At 47.1% G+C, this 18,471-nt stretch overlaps 1 protein-coding gene across 3 annotated transcripts; it reads left to right on the forward strand.

The window, feature by feature from the left end:
- The first annotated feature begins 205 nt into the window (after positions 1-205).
- LOC145507901 (taurochenodeoxycholic 6 alpha-hydroxylase-like) lies at positions 206-14,329 on the forward strand. Of its 3 annotated transcripts, none has more exons than XM_081495383.1 (12): positions 206-439; positions 3,018-3,159; positions 3,787-3,831; positions 4,267-4,394; positions 6,510-6,634; positions 6,982-7,136; positions 7,586-7,692; positions 7,777-7,967; positions 8,064-8,197; positions 10,182-10,246; positions 10,391-10,467; positions 13,326-14,329. In XM_081495383.1, the coding sequence occupies exons 1-12, from the start codon at positions 245-247 to the stop codon at positions 13,519-13,521; spliced, it is 1,560 nt and encodes a 519-aa protein (XP_081351509.1). In that variant the 5' UTR covers positions 206-244; the 3' UTR covers positions 13,522-14,329. The 3 variants fall into 3 exon arrangements, with proteins under 3 accessions (XP_081351509.1, XP_081351510.1, XP_081351511.1); XM_081495384.1 differs by having other exon boundaries at positions 7,078-7,136; XM_081495385.1 differs by lacking the exons at positions 6,982-7,136; positions 7,777-7,967 and having other exon boundaries at positions 7,586-7,713; positions 8,033-8,197.
- The last annotated feature ends 4,142 nt before the right edge of the window (positions 14,330-18,471 follow it).

Here is an 18,471-nt window from a genome sequence, read left to right on the forward strand (position 1 = left end):
ATTCCCAGATCAATTTATAAATAGTATCTTCTCTTCATAATACTTACATTTTGTAACAAGAGAGAGATTGGTTTAAGAAAAGCAAAAACAAAAAAGAACAGCAAGTCTGGTGCCCCAGATCTGAGCTCTACGTTCACCTTCACCCTCCCCCAGGTGGGCGGGGAGATCCTCCCAGATCAGGCTGGGAGCTCAGGGAAAGTCAGCCACAGTCAGGGACAGTCAGTGATCCAGAAGCCACTGCACCATGAGTGTCTCTGCACTGAGCCCGTCCAGAGTCCTGGGCAGTGTCTCTGGGCTCCTGCAGGTGGTCTCCCTGCTCGGCCTGGTTCTGCTTCTGCTCAAAGTGGCACAGCTCTACCTGCACAGACAGTGGCTGCTCAAAGCCCTTCATCACTTCCCGTCTCCTCCTTCCCACTGGCTCTATGGACACAAGCGGGAGGTAGGATGGAGCTGGATGGGGGAGTGGGAAGGTCGGGAGGGCTGGAGATCTAGAGCATGGTCACACTCAGCAAGTTCATACCTGGCCCTGTACTTGCCTAAGAGCACTGATGTGCAGTGTGATGGATCAGCCCTGTGGGTTCACTGTGTGTGGAGACAACAGAATGGAATCTAAGAAGGTGTCAAGTCACAGGAAAAGAGGCTTACTTGCTGGGTTGGGTTATGTCAGGTGTGGAGACAAACCAGCTTGGTTCATTCAGACTAAGGAATTCTCTAGTCCCGTAAGGTCAGTGCCCGAAATCCACACCAGAGGCCACAGACTGGAGTGAAGATCCCATGATGGGGCCAGGTGAGGAGAACTGCCTGTTTCGTGTCCTCTCTCTGGACTATGAGCTCTTGGAACTGAGCCTGTAATCCTCCTCACCGTCAGCACGCAAAACAGAGCGGTGTCAGTCCTCTGTGTGGAGGGACAGGCAGGAGGGAAGGGAGCAGCTTGTAGGCTGGGAGGGGCAGCACCTGCCCACCCAGCAGGGCACCACTGCCCCGGGGGTGCGGGAGCTCACAGCAAAGTCAGGGCCACATGGAAATGGCTCACTAAGGGTCTGCGGCTTAAAGAAGGTTGGGAGACAATCGCAGGTTGCAGAGAGCTGAGGTCTCCGTTTCTCAGCAGTGCAATTAGAGCAGAGTGGAGACAAGGACAAGAACTAGAAGCAGCCCAAGCCCCATGCGGGCTGGCCCAGTACCTCTCTACCCTCTCCTTCCTAATCTCCTGCACCCCAGGTTACTCAAGGTCGTCCCCCCCTGCCTGTGCATTCCAGCCTCTGGGACTCAGCTCCCATGTGCCCTCTCCCCGGAATGATCTCATCCCTCATATGAGTGTCTCACAAGCCCCAGGCCCACGTCATTTTCATCGTGGGTCTCCCAGGAGAGGAGAGGGCACTCTTTTTTCCTTAGATGTCCTTCCCACATGTCAGTGCTAACTAGATGCAGCTATTTCTCTCTGCAAGATCATAGCTATGAGCTTCTTCTGGGAAATCTTGTCTTTGGTTCTTCTTTCTATCCTGAAAGCATCTTGGTAAATTATGAGTCAAAGAAAGAGCAAGTACAGGAAGACTTTCTTAACAACCACGTCTGAGTTAGGCCCCCTTCCCCAAAGCTTCCCCATAGACTTTGTCTTCTGTCCATCACACTTTCATGACACCCTTCTATTATGGCCACTTGATCTCTCAGTCTATTTGCCTAGCCCACAAGCTCCAAACAGCAAGCATCTAGAGCCACATCCTAATTTAGTGCCTTCAATCTGTGTCTGGCACAGAGTTACTGTTCAGTAAACACAAGCTCAGTGAAGGAACGTGACCCAGAGTAGCCAAATTCCCTCAGAACTGGGGAGTCTTGATGGTAGAAGGATGCAGGCAGAGATGAGATACCAAAGTACACAGGATTGCTCTGAGTTACACAGAAGCCATTGAAGTAAAGATGATGTGAATAAATGCAACATGCCTGGGATCAACTGCTGACAAGAAATCCAGAGATAACAAAACAAACTGAGTCTCCAAAGTTGAGGAGAGGCAGTTGCTCTGTGGTAAAGATGATGGGCAACCAGGGAAGAACATGAGCAAAGACCTGGAAGATGAGCAGGTGGACCTAGTGCAAGGAATGCTGGCAGCCGCATCCTGGGTGCAGACTAATGGGTCCTGTGAATCAATAGCCTGTCAGGGTAAGAAGAAAGAGGGTAAAGTCAGAAAGGAAAGGCCTTTGTGGTCCACACTCAGGAGTGTGCAAAGATTCCACTACAAGACGGGAAGTGCCCCAAATTTCTGATAATTAGTCAATGAAACTGAGATTAAAAATCCACATATCAAAATCTTCTTTCAATATCATTCTCATATGTGTACATGCAGAATCTGCCCTGCAACTGTGCACACACTCATTATGGAAATAATATTACACACACAGTGCAATATTTAATTTTTTTCACTTACCCATACATATTCCAAACATTCTTTCATACTCAGATACATTAACATCTATGATGGGGTAGCATCAAACATATATATGATCAGGATGGCAAATGAAACTAATATATAAATTCAATTCTTAAAATATCTATCTCTTCTCTAAATAAGCCAAATAATATGAAAAAACTGCTTACTTTCTCCAGGGGATATTCCCAACCAGGCATTGACTCAGTCTCCCACTTTGTAGGCATGTTCCTTAACACCTGAGCCACCAGGGAAGCCCACCAAGTGATACAAATGATCATAAATTGCTCAAGCAATTATGTTACTGTGTGCAAATTATTAACAAAAGTTTCATAAGCCATGTAGTTATCTTTGATGTAAGATTCTGTAGGCAGTTTGTAGTGTTGGCCCATAACCCTACTTGAGAGGGGACAGAATCGGATCTGAGAACATCCTGCAAGGTTAGATGAGATTCCAGGTCAGAAGAAATAGTTCTAAACTCTTAGTTCTGCTGATGGATCCAGAGTGATCACCTGACACCCTTCCAGGCCTTCACCTCCACTCCTGCTCCGAAACTAAAAGAAAGAAGTCATTGACTTGTGTTTCCCTTGGTGACAGTTCCAAGAGGAGGGTGAGCTGCCACACCTACTGAAAAGGGTAGAGAAATACCCGAGAGCCTGTGTTCGCTGGCTGTGGGGCACAAGGGCCCTTGTTCTGGTCTACGACCCTGACTACATGAAGGTGATCCTGGGGAGATCAGGTGAGAGGGAAACCCTCAGCCAGAGACAATGTTCCATTTGAGTACATGCCCCTGGGTGTGAAATTTCATAAGACACTGGGACATCAGACGCCAAGGCCTGAATTCCTCCAAACACCCAATTCCAAGCCAGATAAGGACAACATTATTTATTACTAATAAATGCTTTACTCCTGGTGGGGCTGGTTTCTCTTTTACGTCTTTTTTCTTCTTACAAACAAAGTGAGATGATCCCAGACCTGGAGCCAGTTCCCTGTCCACACTGGCCTAGGTTGGGCACCTTTCACTGTTGCCTGCCCTGGGTCATGAGATGGCCAGACCACCACCGATTGTAGAAAAATCACAGATTCTGTCTCATTCTATGGCACTGAACAGAGTTTATGTTTCAGGGCAATTCACCACCTTAGTCCCATGGGTGTTCTGCTCTGCAACACTGAGTCTACTTTCCTGGGACCATGGTGACAACCAGGACAGAGACAGTCAGGGACGGGAGGCAAGTGTTGGTGGCTTCAGACTGACTGCCATATGACGAGCACCAGGAAGGGAAGGGAGCCCACGGTCTAGACCTCAGCTGCTCTAGAGGCTGTCTGCAGAGTTGGGTCCCATCCATCTTCCCTCCTTACTTTTCAGACCCAAAGGCTCACGTTAACTACAGATACCTGAAGCCCTGGATTGGTAAGTACATTTAAATACAAGTGCCAACCACCCACCCATTAGGTTCACCAAGCGCGGTCTCTTTGGGTAAATGGAGAACAACAGGAGCCAGGCACCCTCGTCTCTGAATCAAACTTCATTTTTCTAATAATACCAGCAGCCTTTTTCATGGTGCTGTAGCCCTCTGAAGCCTAGCTGCTTCTTCATCACTTCTCAGTCTTTTCTTATGTTCCCTGACCTTTCGATAAGTTCTTTTATCACCTGCCCTCCTACACTTTTTCGACCTCATTGCTATCATAATCACATGCTATGGACAAACGTATTGGAAATTCACATCCCTGAAGTGTACTGGCCTCGCCGACCCTGGCCCATGATGAGACTTCTCCTGACACCCTTGGTTCCTCCCAAGATGGCCCTGGTCTCTGCGATGCCCACATATAGCCATCTGTGGTTCAGGGACAGGTTTGCTGCTATTGGAGGGGCAGACGTGGTTCGAGCACCGGCGGATGCTAACCCCAGCCTTCCACTACGACATCCTGAAGCCCTACGTGGGAATCATGGCCGACTCTGTCCGAGTGATGCTTGTGAGTCCATCCCTTGTCACCATATTCACTAGAATCCAGCACAGTTGACATGGCCCACTATCAGACACTCATGTCTCTCAGACATCCATTGAACAGAGCCACCCAGAATGATGCACTCTAGACTTAGTACAAGACAGTACTCATTAAAACTAGGTGGGACAGAGGAACATCTAGGCACCAGCTTGGATCCATAATTTTCTCCTCACCAAGAGAAATCAGGGCCATGGTGTATTCAGGGTCGACTTTTCTCCCATCTCCATGTTTGAACGCAGGGGAATAGAGCAAGGAGGTCAGCTCAAAGTGGCCCTGGCCAGCCTGGACAATGGCAGCTTCAGTGGCAGAGAGGACATCCCAGGATGTCAGGCAGGTGGGCTCTGGCCTAGGTTTCATGGCTTCTGCATGTCACTGAGCCATTCATAGGAGGAAATGAAGCCAGGTCTACACTCACAGAGCTGGGCCTTCACAAACATCACCTCTGATCCAGACCAGGTAGCACCTGTTCTTAGCTAACATTAGATGAATGAGAGCAATTGAGTAGCTCATGCCCCTTCTAGGAGCCCCATTAGAGAACTTTAGCTTTTCCTTGCCTTGAAATATTTGCTTCCAGGTGCTGGATACCATCTGTCCAGATCTGACCTCAGGACACAAAAGTTCTCCCTTTGTCTCTTGAGAAACTATGCTTTCTGCTCTGCCAAAGGTGGTTATTATCATAGTTCAGTTCAGTTCAGTCGCTCAGTTGTGTCTGACTCTTTGCGACCCCACGAACCGCAGCACGCCAGGCCTTCCTGTCCATCACAAACTCCCTGCGTTTGCCCAACCTCATGTCCATAGAGTCGGTGATGTCATCTACCCGTCTCATCCTAGTTGTCTCCTTCTCATCCTGCCTTCAATCTTTCCCAACATCAGGGTCTTTTCAAATGAGTCAGCTCTTCTCATCAGGTAGCCAAAATATTGGAATTTCAGCTTCAACATCAGTCCTTCCAATGAACACCCAGGACTGATCTCCTTTAGGATAGACTGGTTGGATCTCCTTGCAGTCCAAGGGACTCTCAAGAGTCTTCTCCAACACCACAGTTGAAAAGCATCAATTCTTCGGCACTCAGCTTTCATTATAGTCCAACTCTCTCATCGATACATAATTATTGGAAAAGCCATAGCCTTAGCCAGACGGAACTTTGTTGACAAAGTAATGTCTCTGCTTTTTAATATGCTGTCTAGGTTGGTCATAACTTTCCTTCCAAAGAGTAAGCGTCTTTTAATTTCATGGTTGCAGTCACCATCTGCAGTGATTTTGGAGCCCAGAAAAATACAGTCAGCCACTGTTTCCACTGTTTCTCTATTTGCCATGAAGTGATAGGACCAGATGCCATCATCTTAGTTTTCTGAATGTTGAGCTTTAAGCCAACTTTTCACTCTCCTCTTTCACTTTCATCAAGAGGCTCTTTAGTTCTTCATTTTCTGCCATAAGGGTGGTGTCATCTGCATATCTGAATTTATTGATATTTTCCCGGCAATCTTGATTTCAGCTTGTGCTTCATCCAGCCCAGCGTTTCTCATGATGTACTCTGCATATAAGCTAAATAAGCAGGGTGACAATATACAGCCTTGACATACCTCTTTTCCTATTTGGAACCAGTGTGTTGTTCCTTGTCCATTTCTAACTGTTGCTTCCTGTCCTGCATACAGGTTTCTCAAGAGGCAGGTCAGGTGGTCTGGTATTCCCATCTCTTTCAGAATTTTCCACAGTTTATTGTGATCCACACAGTCAAAGGCTTCAGCATAGTCAATAAAGCAGAAATAGATGTTTTTCTGCAACTCTCTTGCTTTTTCGATGATGCAGCAAATGTTGGGTTATCATAACTTATTATCATATGTTATCCAAATATTCAGGACTAATTAGGATATTAGAAGAGAATGTAACTGCATATATAAGGAAGATTCAGAAAAACAGGCATCACATTACCATGTAGGTTACAGCCATAAGTTGCTAAAATATGTCTACTTAGATCATGAGGAAATCTCATATGAAGATGTAGAGACAGAGAGAAAGCCTGGCCTTGGCAGCACAGGTCTTCTAGGGGAGCAGAGCAGGGTCAGTGCCTCCTCCCTCCACAGGACAAGTGGGAGAAGCTCGTCAGCCAGGACTCACATCTGGAGATCTTTGGACATGTCTCCTTGATGACCCTGGACACCATCATGAAGTGTGCCTTCAGCCACCAGGGCAGCATCCAGATGGACAGGTCAGTGACAGCTTTCAAGGGCAGGGACCTGTTTTCATCAGCTGGGAAGGACTTACCTGAGAGGCAGTAAGGGCAGTGTGGATGCTTATCAGCACAAAAAGTAACATTCTACAGAGAGACATGGATCACGGTAAATTCCACCCAGACCACCCTTGACTCTGTCAGAAGTCCCTGACTCCTGCACAGGGAGAAGCTTGGCCTCTCAGGACACTTGTAAAGGACTCCAGGGGGAGGCCTCCAGGAAATGCAGCAGAAATGAGAATCCCTCAGTGTTACCTAAGGAATCTGACCTTTTCCGGATCAGGACCTCTCTCAACTCCAGTCTCTTCTGCATCTTCTACCTTCAGGAATGCCCAGTCCTACATCCAGGCTATCAGGGACCTCAGTCATCTGATATTTTCCCGACTGCGGAATGTTTTCCACCAGAACGACCTCTTTTACAGGTTGACCCCTGAAGGCCGCTGGAGCCACTGGGCCTGCCACATTGCCCATCAACACACAGGTTCTCCTCCCCCTCCTGGGCTGCTCCCCCACCTTCATCAGGCTCATGTTGGCCTAACCTTGACCCCTTAGGCAGAGCCCAGACTTCTGCTTCCTCTTCAGGACCTGGCACACACCTGCTTGCTGCAGGGACTGGGAACCCAGAGGTCGGGGTGTCAGGGGTTGAACAGGAGTTGCAAGAGTCACCACGTTGGTGATGACTGAGTGAGACCCACTCCCCCTCCCAGCAGCATTCAGACAGAGCCCCCATGGGCTGTGTTACTGTGGGGATTCCCATCTAGAGTAGATGATACTGGAGCTCTCAGTCCTGACATGCTTACCAAGTCCCACCCTCACCCTCATCCACCTGGCAGCCAGATTGGGCCTGAGGGGCAGATGGGGCTATGGTGGGTGCTGCATCTGAGCCCTCAGAGTCCTCAGCTCTGTCTGGGAACCACTGTTCTGGGACAGATGCAGTGATCAAGGAGAGGAAGGCTCACCTGCAGAAGGAGGGAGAGCTGGAGACGGTGAGGAGCAGGAGGCACTTGGACTTCCTGGACATCCTCCTCTTTGCCAGAGTGAGTGTGGGATGGAGAGGCCTGAGCCTTTGGGCAGAAGCACACAGGAAGGGCAGACCCTGCACTCTGGCCCTGCCTCCACAGATGGAGAATGGAAGCAGCTTGTCTGACGAGGACCTCCGTGCTGAAGTGGACACGTTCATGTTCGAGGGTCACGACACCACAGCCAGTGGCATCTCCTGGATCCTCTATGCTCTAGCCTCCCACCCAGAGCATCAGCAGAGGTGTCGGGAAGAGATCCAGAGCCTCCTGGGGGATGGTGCTTCCATCACTTGGTGAGTTTCCTGGAGGTGAAGGACCCTGTCCCACCTGAGCTAGAGAGAATCAGTGGTTGTCCAGTCCTGCCTGTCCTCAGGTGAGCTTCCTTTCAGGGACCATCTGGACCAGATGCCCTACACCACCATGTGCATCAAGGAGGCCATGAGACTCTACACGCCAGTGCCAACTGTTTCCAGAAATCTTAGCAAGCCCATCACCTTCCCTGATGGATGCTCCTTACCTGCAGGTATGAACCTCACCTCACCATTCAGCTAAGCACGCTGTAGAACCACGTGGTAGACCAGAAATCCACCTGTGCACTTCCAGTTCCAGAATACTCTGGCTCTTGTCTGCCTAAAGATAATACTTATTTTGTAGTTTGAATGAGTTTTAAAAAATGCTTTTCCATAAAACCTACAATTAATACTACCACACATTCAACAAACCTACCACTGGGAATATACCCTGGGAAAACCAGAATCCAAAAAGCACATGTGCCGCAGTGTTCATTGCAGCATTGTTTACAATAGCTTGGATGTTGAAGCAACCTAGATATCCACTGACAGATGAATGGATAATGAAGATGTGGTCCATATACACAATGGAATATTAGTCAGTATAAAATGGAACGAATCTGAGTCAGTTGCAGTGAGGTGGAAGAATCTACAGCTTGTTATACAGAGTGAAGCACTCAGAAAGAGAAAAATAAATACTATATATTAACACACACACATGTATATATAGGATCTAAGAAAATAGTTTTGATGAACCTATTTGCAGAGAAGGAATGTAGATGCAGACACAGGGAATGGACTTGTGGACGCAGGAGGGGAAGGAGAGGATAGGATGAATTGGGAAAGTACCATCAACATAGATAATCATGCGTAAAATATTAACATGTATTGGAGAAGGCAATGGCACCCCACTCTAGTACTCTTGCCTGGAAAATCCCATGGACTGAGGAGCCTGGTAGGCTGCAGTCCATGGGGTTGCAAACAGTCGGACACAACTGAGTGACTTCACTTTCACTTTTCACTTTCGTGCATTGGAGACGGAAATGGCAACCCACTCCAGTATTCTTGCCTGGAGAATCCCAGGGACAAGGGAGCCTGGTGGGCTGCCATCTATGGAGTCGCACAGAGTCGGACATGACTGAAGTGACTTAGTAGCAGCAGCAGCAGTGGAAAGCTGCTATATAAAAGGAAGCCCAGCCTGATTCTCTGAGGTGACCTAGAGGGGTGGAATGGGAAGGGGGAGAGAGATGCAAGATGGAGGGGATATAGCTGTTGTTTAGTTGCTAAGTTGTGTCTGGCTCTTTTGCGACCCCATAGACTGTGACCCACCAGGCTCCACTGTCCATGACATTTCTCAGGCAAGAATATGGGAGTGATTTGCCATTTCCTTCTCCATATATATATACGTACATAACTGTACCTTATTTGCAGTGTAGTATGGCAGAAATCAGCACACCATTGTAAAGTCATTAACCTCTACTGAAAGAAAAATTATTTGACACAAAATTTGAATGCAACAAAGCTCAACAAATAAATGTTGACCCTTCTGTGCGGTCTTATGATGGAGCCTAAAATTCTAATTCCTTGAATCATGAGGGCTTAAAAGAAAAGCAGAAGCAGGGGGAGGCATGGTTCTTCCATATGGGGTGTAAGTAAAGGAGGGAGCTCAAGAGACTCCACTGTCATACGTCAGAGGGTCTAGTCTCTGAGGTGTTCTCTGGTGGATGGCAAAGAGCAGGTGATGATGAGGTCTGAGAGCCCTGCCATGGCTGGAGGCCACTCACTGATTCAGCACCCAGTGGGTCTGAATCCCAGCCCGGTTACCTCCAAAATGTGAGACCATAAACCCAACCCATAACCTCTCTGAGCCTCAGGTGCTTCATGGGCTCGTGGGGACAGGAGTGCTTGTGTGAGGATTAAATGATTATTGCACAGTCCCCAGGTTGATGATGACACTTGATAAATGTGAGTTGTCACCTGAGCTGCTCCTAAGCATAAGCTTGCAGTTCTTTTAATTCTCAATCCTGGGCTGTGGTCACCTACCCCTAATCTGTGATGGTGTGCTTTGTCATGCCCCGCCCACCTGTCTTGCAAGAGCATCATTTCATTCAGAGTGACAGAGGGTGCTCCCATGGTGGCTCCCAGGACTTTTGTGAAGACACACATCCCCTGCACCATGGGATCATCAGGCTTCTCTCTCTCCTCTCTGCCCCACAGGAATCTTAGTCTCCCTCTCTTTTTATGGGCTTCATCACAACCCGAAGGTGTGGCCGAACCCAGAGGTATGATGAACGGAGGAGGAGGAGATGGGATGCTCTCTTGACATCAAACCCTTCCCCTGCTTCCTCTCTGAGATTCTTATCCCCTGGTGGATTCACGTGAGGGGTTTGACCCCAAATGTCCTGGCCCCGGTGCTCTCTCTGCAGGTGTTTGACCCAAACCACTTTGCACCAGGTTCTAGTCGACACAGCCATGCCTTCCTGCCCTTCTCAGGAGGCTCCAGGTGAGGCCTCTGTACTTGGAGAAGCAAGTGTCACTGGTTGCTACCCGATGTGTGTGACTGTCTACCTTCACATGTGGAGCATGAAGTTCTGTCCTTGTATGTTGATGTGCTGAGAATGAGGCGTGGTTCTCCATGTACAAGAAGGACTTCAGGGCCCACCACAATGACACTGACCTCCTGATGTCCACAAGGACTGACCTCATTTCCATGATAGTAGCCAATCCAAAGTATCCTGGGTTTTCCTCACTTTAGGAGTTTGACGTTTTAGCATTAGAAGTCTTCCTGAAACTTAAACTACACATGTTTGGGTAGCACAATTTCAGTCACCTAAAAAGATGATTTTCTCTGTTCCCACCTTCCTAGTCAGCCCACTGGCTTTTTGCTTAATTCACCAGTCTGCCCCTCACTGTATTCATCGTACTTGCCTGGATTTGGAATTCCAAATGCCTTCCATGTCCTGAGGCTTCAAGTCATGTATGTGATCACTTATAGCTGTAGTTTGAAGAAATTTTCACAGTCATGAGTGCGTTCTCTATTTCTGCAGTACATCCAACATAGTTTTCACTGTGTATTAGTATAACCATGACATAGTTTTCTGTTGCCAAAATTCTTCATTTAAAAGCAGAGTTTAGACACCATAGTCCCAGATAGTACAGGGTAACGTTAGTAAGAAAAACATTAAAGTGGAGGACAATCAAGTCTGCTTTGGGGACTCTATTGCTGATCCTACTCATGATGCCAGTTGCCCCACTGTTCACACTGTGCACACTGTTTGCTGAACCCAGGATAAGCAAAGGGTCAGCTAAGAGGCTGAAAGAGGACTAGAAGAGCCATAGGAACTGCAGACACGTTTATTCTCTCCTGGCTGGAATGGCCGCCATAACACAGCCTCTGTCCTGCCTGACGCAGCCACCGTAGCAGCAGCCATAAACACCATAGCCTAGCTAGAACATAACCTCATATAATATAGCCATGATGTTGCTCCAACTTAGCCCCAGTGCAGCAGTAACCAGGGCTTTCATGGTGAAACTCATAAAGGTGTACCACACACGTCCCCCAGAGCTTTTCCAGGTGGAACTTATATAACAAAAGTAGCCAGAGTCCAAGCGAGTACCATGTGACACACGCATGCAGTGGTATACATGATCTCAGCTGTTACACAATCATTATTTACAAACCGTAAGGCAACAGTGAGAGACCGCAGGGCGAGAAAGCCTGACCATGAAATCTTGGTTAATTTGCTCCTTCCCTACAGGAGGAAGGCTATTTTGTGTTTGACACGTGCATTTGAAAAATCCATTGCATGTAAAACATAAAGCACATCGAAATAGCTGTGAGCCTGGATGATACACTCCTAAATAATTGATCTGAAGATCTTAAAGGCTAGAGAACCTCCTCTGAAATAGTAACTTCAGTGACTTTGTAACTTGGTAAAAACAAGTTTTTTCTCACTCTACAGCTCTAGTAATCTCTCAGTTGGTAAATCAACCTTTACGGAACAGTGTTGAAGCAAACTGTCTTCCTGAATTGATTCTAGGATTTGGTTTACACCAGGGTCCAGTCCTTCCTTGTAGATATGACTGCCTGTCGTGCAGCTGCCACTAGAGGACAGAAGGGCCTACACAGCTTGATTCCTAGGTCAGACTGAATATTTCTTATATTCTCATTCCACTTGACTTGTTTTCAATTCAATTAATATTGTTTAAATATGGAAGTATGTATTAAGCGTGTCTTCGTGTACCAGGACCTGTGCTAGGAGATGGGAACACAGGGATGATAATGCTGTCCTCACTCAGGGCTGACTGTCAACATGTCAACACGTCTACTCAAGACAGACATCATTCGCACACCCACTCTTTCACTCATTCATTCATTGAGCAGACTGTGGGAGGATCCATGATCTGGCACTGTGCTGGGCACTGGATGTGATGTGTCCTTGAGTTAACACCCATGATGCCTTGAGGGTCCAGAGTGGGAAGAGGTGCAGCCAGCAGAGGGGGTGAGGGTGGTGGTCACTGGATTGAGCCTTGAGCATGAGGATGGCAGAGGTGAGGGGAGGGAACCTCAACAGTGCCTGAGTCAGGAAGAGGAGAGGGACAGACCCCAGATGAGCTTGGAAGAACCCAGAGAGGGCTGTGATGCAGCTGAGGTACTGGGACGTGTCCGCCCTGTGATGTAGAACATAGCAGTCCTGGAGCTACTGTGGTTGTAGAGGGAGGGGAGGAACGGAGGCTGAAAAGGTCAGATAAGGAGCCCAAGGGATGGTTAGGAGGGTCATTTTTGGATTGGAATGGGAAGGTTCCAAATGTAGATTGACTGAGGAGCTGAGGGAGACAGGAAGCCAGACCATTAACTGGGAGGGAATTTGTCCAGTAGGTTCAGGGTGGTTAACCCTTGTGCTCTCCAGGAAGCCTCCCTGTTAGCATTCTGATTCCTTGCACAACCCTGTCTTGTCATCTCTGGGGATTCGACAGCCTGTTTGTCCACCGTAGGTGATAAGGTCTTGAGAGAGTGTCTACCCTACCCACTACAGTGCCCTGGGCTGACCGGAAACCAGGAATTGACAGTGGATGAGTGAATAAAGTACTGGTTCACAGTTCTTGATCCACTTGACTTGACTCTGTGGCTCAGAGCACCGATGCTTCCCAGGTTTTCCTGCTGAGAGCAGGACTAGGAGTTAGGAGCTAGACCTTAGAGAGGTGGGCTTTGTCATCTGTCGGGGGAGAGCTTTGCTGGCAACTTCAGTGTGATGAGTAAGGAAGGGATCAGGGCTGGGCCACCTGGAGGACAGCCCTGAATCCCTGTGCTCAGCAGGGGTTAGCAGTCTCTGCTCACTTCCTTTTCCCCTCCTTACCCAGGAACTGCATCGGGAAGCAGTTTGCCATGAATGAGTTGAAGGTGGCCGTGGCCCTGACCTTGCTTCGCTTTGAGCTGTCACCGGATCCCTCCAGAATCCCTGTGCCCATGCCACTCATTGTGCTGAGATCCAAAAATGGGATCCACTTGCAGCTCAGGAAGCTGTCTGATCCACATGGGGACAAGGACAAGCTCTGAAAGCCTCTGCCTGCCACCCTGTCTTGCTGTCACTCTCTGCTGTCCTTGCCTCTTTGCCCACTTCCTGCTTCTGTCTGTCCACCTGCCAGCTTGCCTCATCTCCTGCCTCCTGCCCAGCAGCAGACTTTCTGCCCTTCTCCTCTCACCTTTCTCCAGGCTCCCTATCTGCTTATCCCTCCATCTGTCTCTGACACCCTGCATCTCTCAAGATCCACCTGAATCTTGATCACCCAACATTCTGCAGTCTGTCTATTCTCCTCTGTGTTTCTCCCCTCTGCCTGCTTGTCTGTTCCTGTGTCCACTTTTGTTTTGATGCTAAAATAATTTGCCACTGCCTTAGGGACTTAGAACCAGACAAAGTTATCCTCTGATGGCTCTGGAGTGAGAAGTCAGAAATGGGTTTCCCTGGACACAACCAAGATGTTGACAGGCCCCTCATCCAGGGACCTGGGACAGGATCCTACTTTTTGCCATTTTTGCATCTAGAGCTGCAATGCTTTCATTCCTTGGATCCTGGGCCCTCTTCCACATTCAAATCCAGCAGTATCTTCAAATGTCCTTCTGCTTCTGTCTTCACATAACCTTGTCTTTCATCAAGACTTTGTGCTTACCTTGGCAATTCAGATCAAACAGGCTTATTCGGGGGTTCCGGGAAATAGGACAGGAACACGTGGGAAGTCATCACTGTTAAACCCTATGTGACTTCCTTCACCCTGGGCCACTGCTCTCTCCTGTGTGAAATCAGTCCACCCCATTTCACTCACATGGTTTTCTCTTTCCCCGGCCATGAATAAAGTTTACAATATCATATGGAATGTGTGTGTCTTCTCTGAAAGGAGTTGGATGAAGCAGAAGAGAGAGAAGGGGAGGGAATAACAGCAGGGAGGAGGAGGGGAGATAACACCTGCTCTGTGGGGCCAAGACCCTAGAGGGAGAGCGTGTTCAGACCCCCTGCAGCTTCAAACTCTGGAGTCACTCAAACCCCACAACCTGCCCGGCACCTGAGGCTCCCATGACAGCTGAGTCAGGAGAAAGGCTTCATTGCCTGAGGCTCAGAGGGAAGACGCTCACACCAACACCTGTCAGGGAAGGAGCCTCCCTGTTCTTCTGTGGCAGCTTTCTCACCACATCTGTAGAGGGGCCCAGCCAGTGCCCACCCTGTGCTGAGCAGGGAAGTCTTACACGCTTGGTCAGGCACAAGAGTCTCCTTCACCCCAGAAGAGATTTGAGAAGGGCCCATCCCGGCCATGTCACCAGCCCCCTGGCAGCCCTTCCTCACAGGCAGGGCCTGAAGGCTCCTTAGAGACCACAAGGGGTAGAGGCGTGTGTGTGCAGGAGGGCCTGGTAAGGTCTAGCTGGGCACAAGTCTTGGCTGCCACACCAGGAGAAGCCGGGCCCCTCAGGAAACTTGTAAATACGGAGCTTCTCCAGAGGCTAAGGCAGAAATGACAATGCCTCACTTGGGAGTGCAAACTTGTATAGTCACTATGGAGAACAGTGTGGAGATTGCTTAAAAAATTGCAAATAGAACTGCCATACAACCCAGATTTCCCACTGCAGGTCATACACACTGAGGAAACCAGAATTGAAGGGAATGTGTACCCCAGTGTTCATCGTAGCACTGTTTACAAAAGCCAGGACATGGAAGCAACCTAGATGTCCATCAGGAGACGAATGGATAAGGAAGTTGTGGTACATATACACAATGGAATATTACTCAGTATTAAAAAGAATGTATTTGAGTCAGTTCTAATGAAGTGGATGAACTGGAATCTATTATACAGAGTGAAGTAAGTCAGAGAAAGACCAATACAGAATATTAATGCATATAGAGGGAATTTAGAAAGATGATAATGATGACCTTATATGGAAGAGAGCAAAAGAGACAAGGATATAAAGAAGAGACTTTTGGACGATGTGGGAATAGGTGGGGATTGGGTGATATGATAGAATAGCACTGAAACATGTATATTCAGTTCAGTTCAGTTCAGTTGTTCAGTCGTGTCCGATTCTTTGTGACCCCATGAACCACAGCACGCCAGTCCACCCTGTCCATCACCAACTCCCGGAGTCTACCCATACCCATGCCCATCGAGTCAGTGATGACATCCAGCCATCTGATCCTCTGTCTTCCCCTTCTCCTCCTGCTCCCAATCCTGCCCAGCATTAGGGTCTTTTCCAATGAGTCAATATTTGCATGAGGTGGCCAAAGTACTGGAGTTTCAACTTAAAAGTCAGTCCTTCCAATGGACACCCAGGACTGATCTCCCTTAGCATGGACTGGCTAGATCTCCTTGCAGTTCAAGGGACTCTCAAGAGGCCTCTCCAACACCACACTTCAAAAGCATCAGTTCTTTGGCACTCAGCTTTCTACACCATCCAACTCTCACATCCATATATGGCTATTGGAAAAACCATAGCCTTGACTAAACGGACCTTTGTTGGCAAAGTAATGTCTCTGCTTTTAAATATGCTATCTAGCTTGGTCATAACTTCCCTTCCAAGGAGTAAGCGTCTTTTAATTTCATGGCTGCATTCACCATCTGCAGTGATTTTGGAGCCCAGAAAAAATAAAGTCTGACACTGTTTCCACTGTTTCTCCATCTATTTCCCATGAAGACATGGGATCAGATGAAATGATCTTCGTTTCCTGAATGTTGAGCTTTAAGCCAACTTTTTTTTTTTTTTTAATAAATTTATTTATTTTAGTTGGGGGCTAATTACTTTACAATATTGTAATAGTTTTTGCCATACATTGACATGAATCAGCCATGGGTTTACATGTGTTCCCCTTCCCGGACCCCCCACCCACCTCCCTCCCCATCCCATCCTTCTGGATCATCCCATTGTCCCGGCCCTGAGCCCTTGTCACATGCATCGAACATGGAATGGTGTTCTGTTTCACATATGACAATACACATGTCTCAATGCCATTCTCCCAGAACGTCCCACCCTCACCTTCTCCCTCAGAGTCCATAAAATTGTTCCATGCGTCTGTGTCTCTTATTCTGTCTCGCATATAGGGTTATCGTTACCATCTTTCAAATTCCATATATATGCATTAGTATACTGTATTGTTGTTTTTCTTTCTGGCTTACTTCACTCTGTATAATGGGCTCCAGTTTCATCCATCTCAGTAGAACCGATTCAAATGTATTTTTTTTAATGGCTGAGTAATATTCCATTGTGTATATGTACCACAGCTTCCTTATCCATTCGTCTGCTGATGGTCATCTAGGTTGCTTCCATGTCCTGGCTATTGTAAACAGTGCTGCGATGAACATTGGGGTACACGCGTCTCTTTCAATTCTGGTTTCCTCGGTGTATATGCCCAGCAGTGGGATTGCTGGGTCATATGGCAGTTCTATTCCCAGTTTTTTAAGGAATCTCCACACTGTTCTCCATAGTGGCTGTACTAGTTTGCATTCCCACCAACAGTGTAAGAGGGTTCCCTTTTCTCCACACCCTCTCCAGCATTTATTGCTTGTAGACTTTTGGATAGCAGCCATTCTGACTGGTGTGAAATGATACCTCATTGAGGTTTTGATTTGCATTTCTCTAATAATGAGTGATGTTGAGCATCTTTTCATATGTTTGTTAGCCATCTGTATGTCTTCTTTGGAGAAATGTCTGTTTAGTTCTTTGGCCCATTTTTTGATTGGGTCGTTTATTTTTCGGGAATTCAGCTGCAGAAGTTGCTTGTATATTTTTGAGATTAATTGTTTGTCTGTTGCTTCATTTGCTATTATTTTCTCCCATTCTGAAGGCTGTCTTTTCACCTTGTTTATAGTTTCCTTTGTTGTGCAAAAGCTTTTAATTTTAATTAGGTCCCATTTGTTTATTTTTGCTTTTATTTCCAATATTCTGGGAGGTGGGTCATGGAGGATCCTGCTGTGATTTATGTCGGAGAGTGTTTTGCCTATGTTTTCCTCTAGGAGTTTTATTGTTTCTGGTCTTACGTTTAGATCTTTAATCCATTTTGAGTTTATTTTTGTGTACGGTGTTAGGAAGTGTTCTAGTTTCATTCTTTTACAAGTGGTTGACCAGTTTTCCCAGCACCACTTGTTAAAGAGATTGTCTTTTCTCCATTGTATATTCTTGCCTCCTTTGTCGAAGATAAGGTGTCCATATGTGCGTGGGTTTATCTCTGGGCTTTCTATTTTGTTCCATTGATCTATATTTCTATCTTTGTGCCAATACCATACTGTCTTGATGACTGTGGCTTTGTAGTAGAGCCTGAAGTCAGGCAGGTTGATTCCTCCAGTTCCATTCTTCTTCCTCAAGATTGCTTTGGCTATTCGAGGTTTCTTATATTTCCATACAAATTGTGAGATGATTTGTTCTAGTTCTGTGAAAAATACCATTGGTAGCTTGATAGGGATTGCATTGAATCTGTAGATTGTTTAAGCCAACTTTTTCACTCTCCTCATTCACTTTCATTAAGAGGCTCTTTAGTTCTTCGCTTTCTGCCGTAAGGATGGTGTCATCTGCATATCTGAGGTTATTGATAATTCTTCCGGCAATCTTGATTCCAGCTTGTGTTTCTTCCAGCCCAGTGTTTCTCGTGATGTACTCTGAATATAAGTTAAATAAGTAGGGTGACACTATACAGCCTTGACGTACTCCTTCTCCTATTTGGAACCAGTCTGTTGTTCCATGTCCAGTTCGAACTGTTGCTTCCTGACCTGCATACAGGTTTCTGAAGAGGCAGGTCAGGTGGTCTGGTATGCCCATCACTTTCAGAATTTTCCACAGTTTATTGTGATCCACACAGTCAAAGGCTTTGGCATAGTCAATAAAACAGAAATAGATGTTTTTCTGGAACTCTCTTGCTTTTTCGATGATCCAGCGGATGTTGGCAATTTGATCTCTGGTTCCTCTGCCTTTTCTAAAACCACCTTGAACATCTGGAACTTCACGGTTCACATATTGCTGATGCCTGGCTTGGAG

Source organism: Giraffa tippelskirchi, chromosome 5, assembly GCF_054371585.1.
Source record: "Giraffa tippelskirchi isolate mGirTip1 chromosome 5, T2T-mGirTip1v1.2.pri, whole genome shotgun sequence".
In the NCBI taxonomy this organism is placed as follows: Eukaryota; Metazoa; Chordata; class Mammalia; order Artiodactyla; family Giraffidae; genus Giraffa; species Giraffa tippelskirchi.

Bases quoted from the DNA above. Each gene is read 5' to 3' on its own strand.
- LOC145507901 (XM_081495383.1), top strand. From the start codon at position 245: ATGAGTGTCTCTGCACTGAGCCCGTCCAGAGTCCTGGGCAGTGTCTCT. The intron at 3,160-3,786 runs GTGAGAGGGAAA...CTTACTTTTCAG, and splicing joins GGTGATCCTGGGGAGATCAG to ACCCAAAGGCTCACGTTAAC. The intron at 10,247-10,390 runs GTATGATGAACG...CTCTCTCTGCAG, and splicing joins AGGTGTGGCCGAACCCAGAG to GTGTTTGACCCAAACCACTT.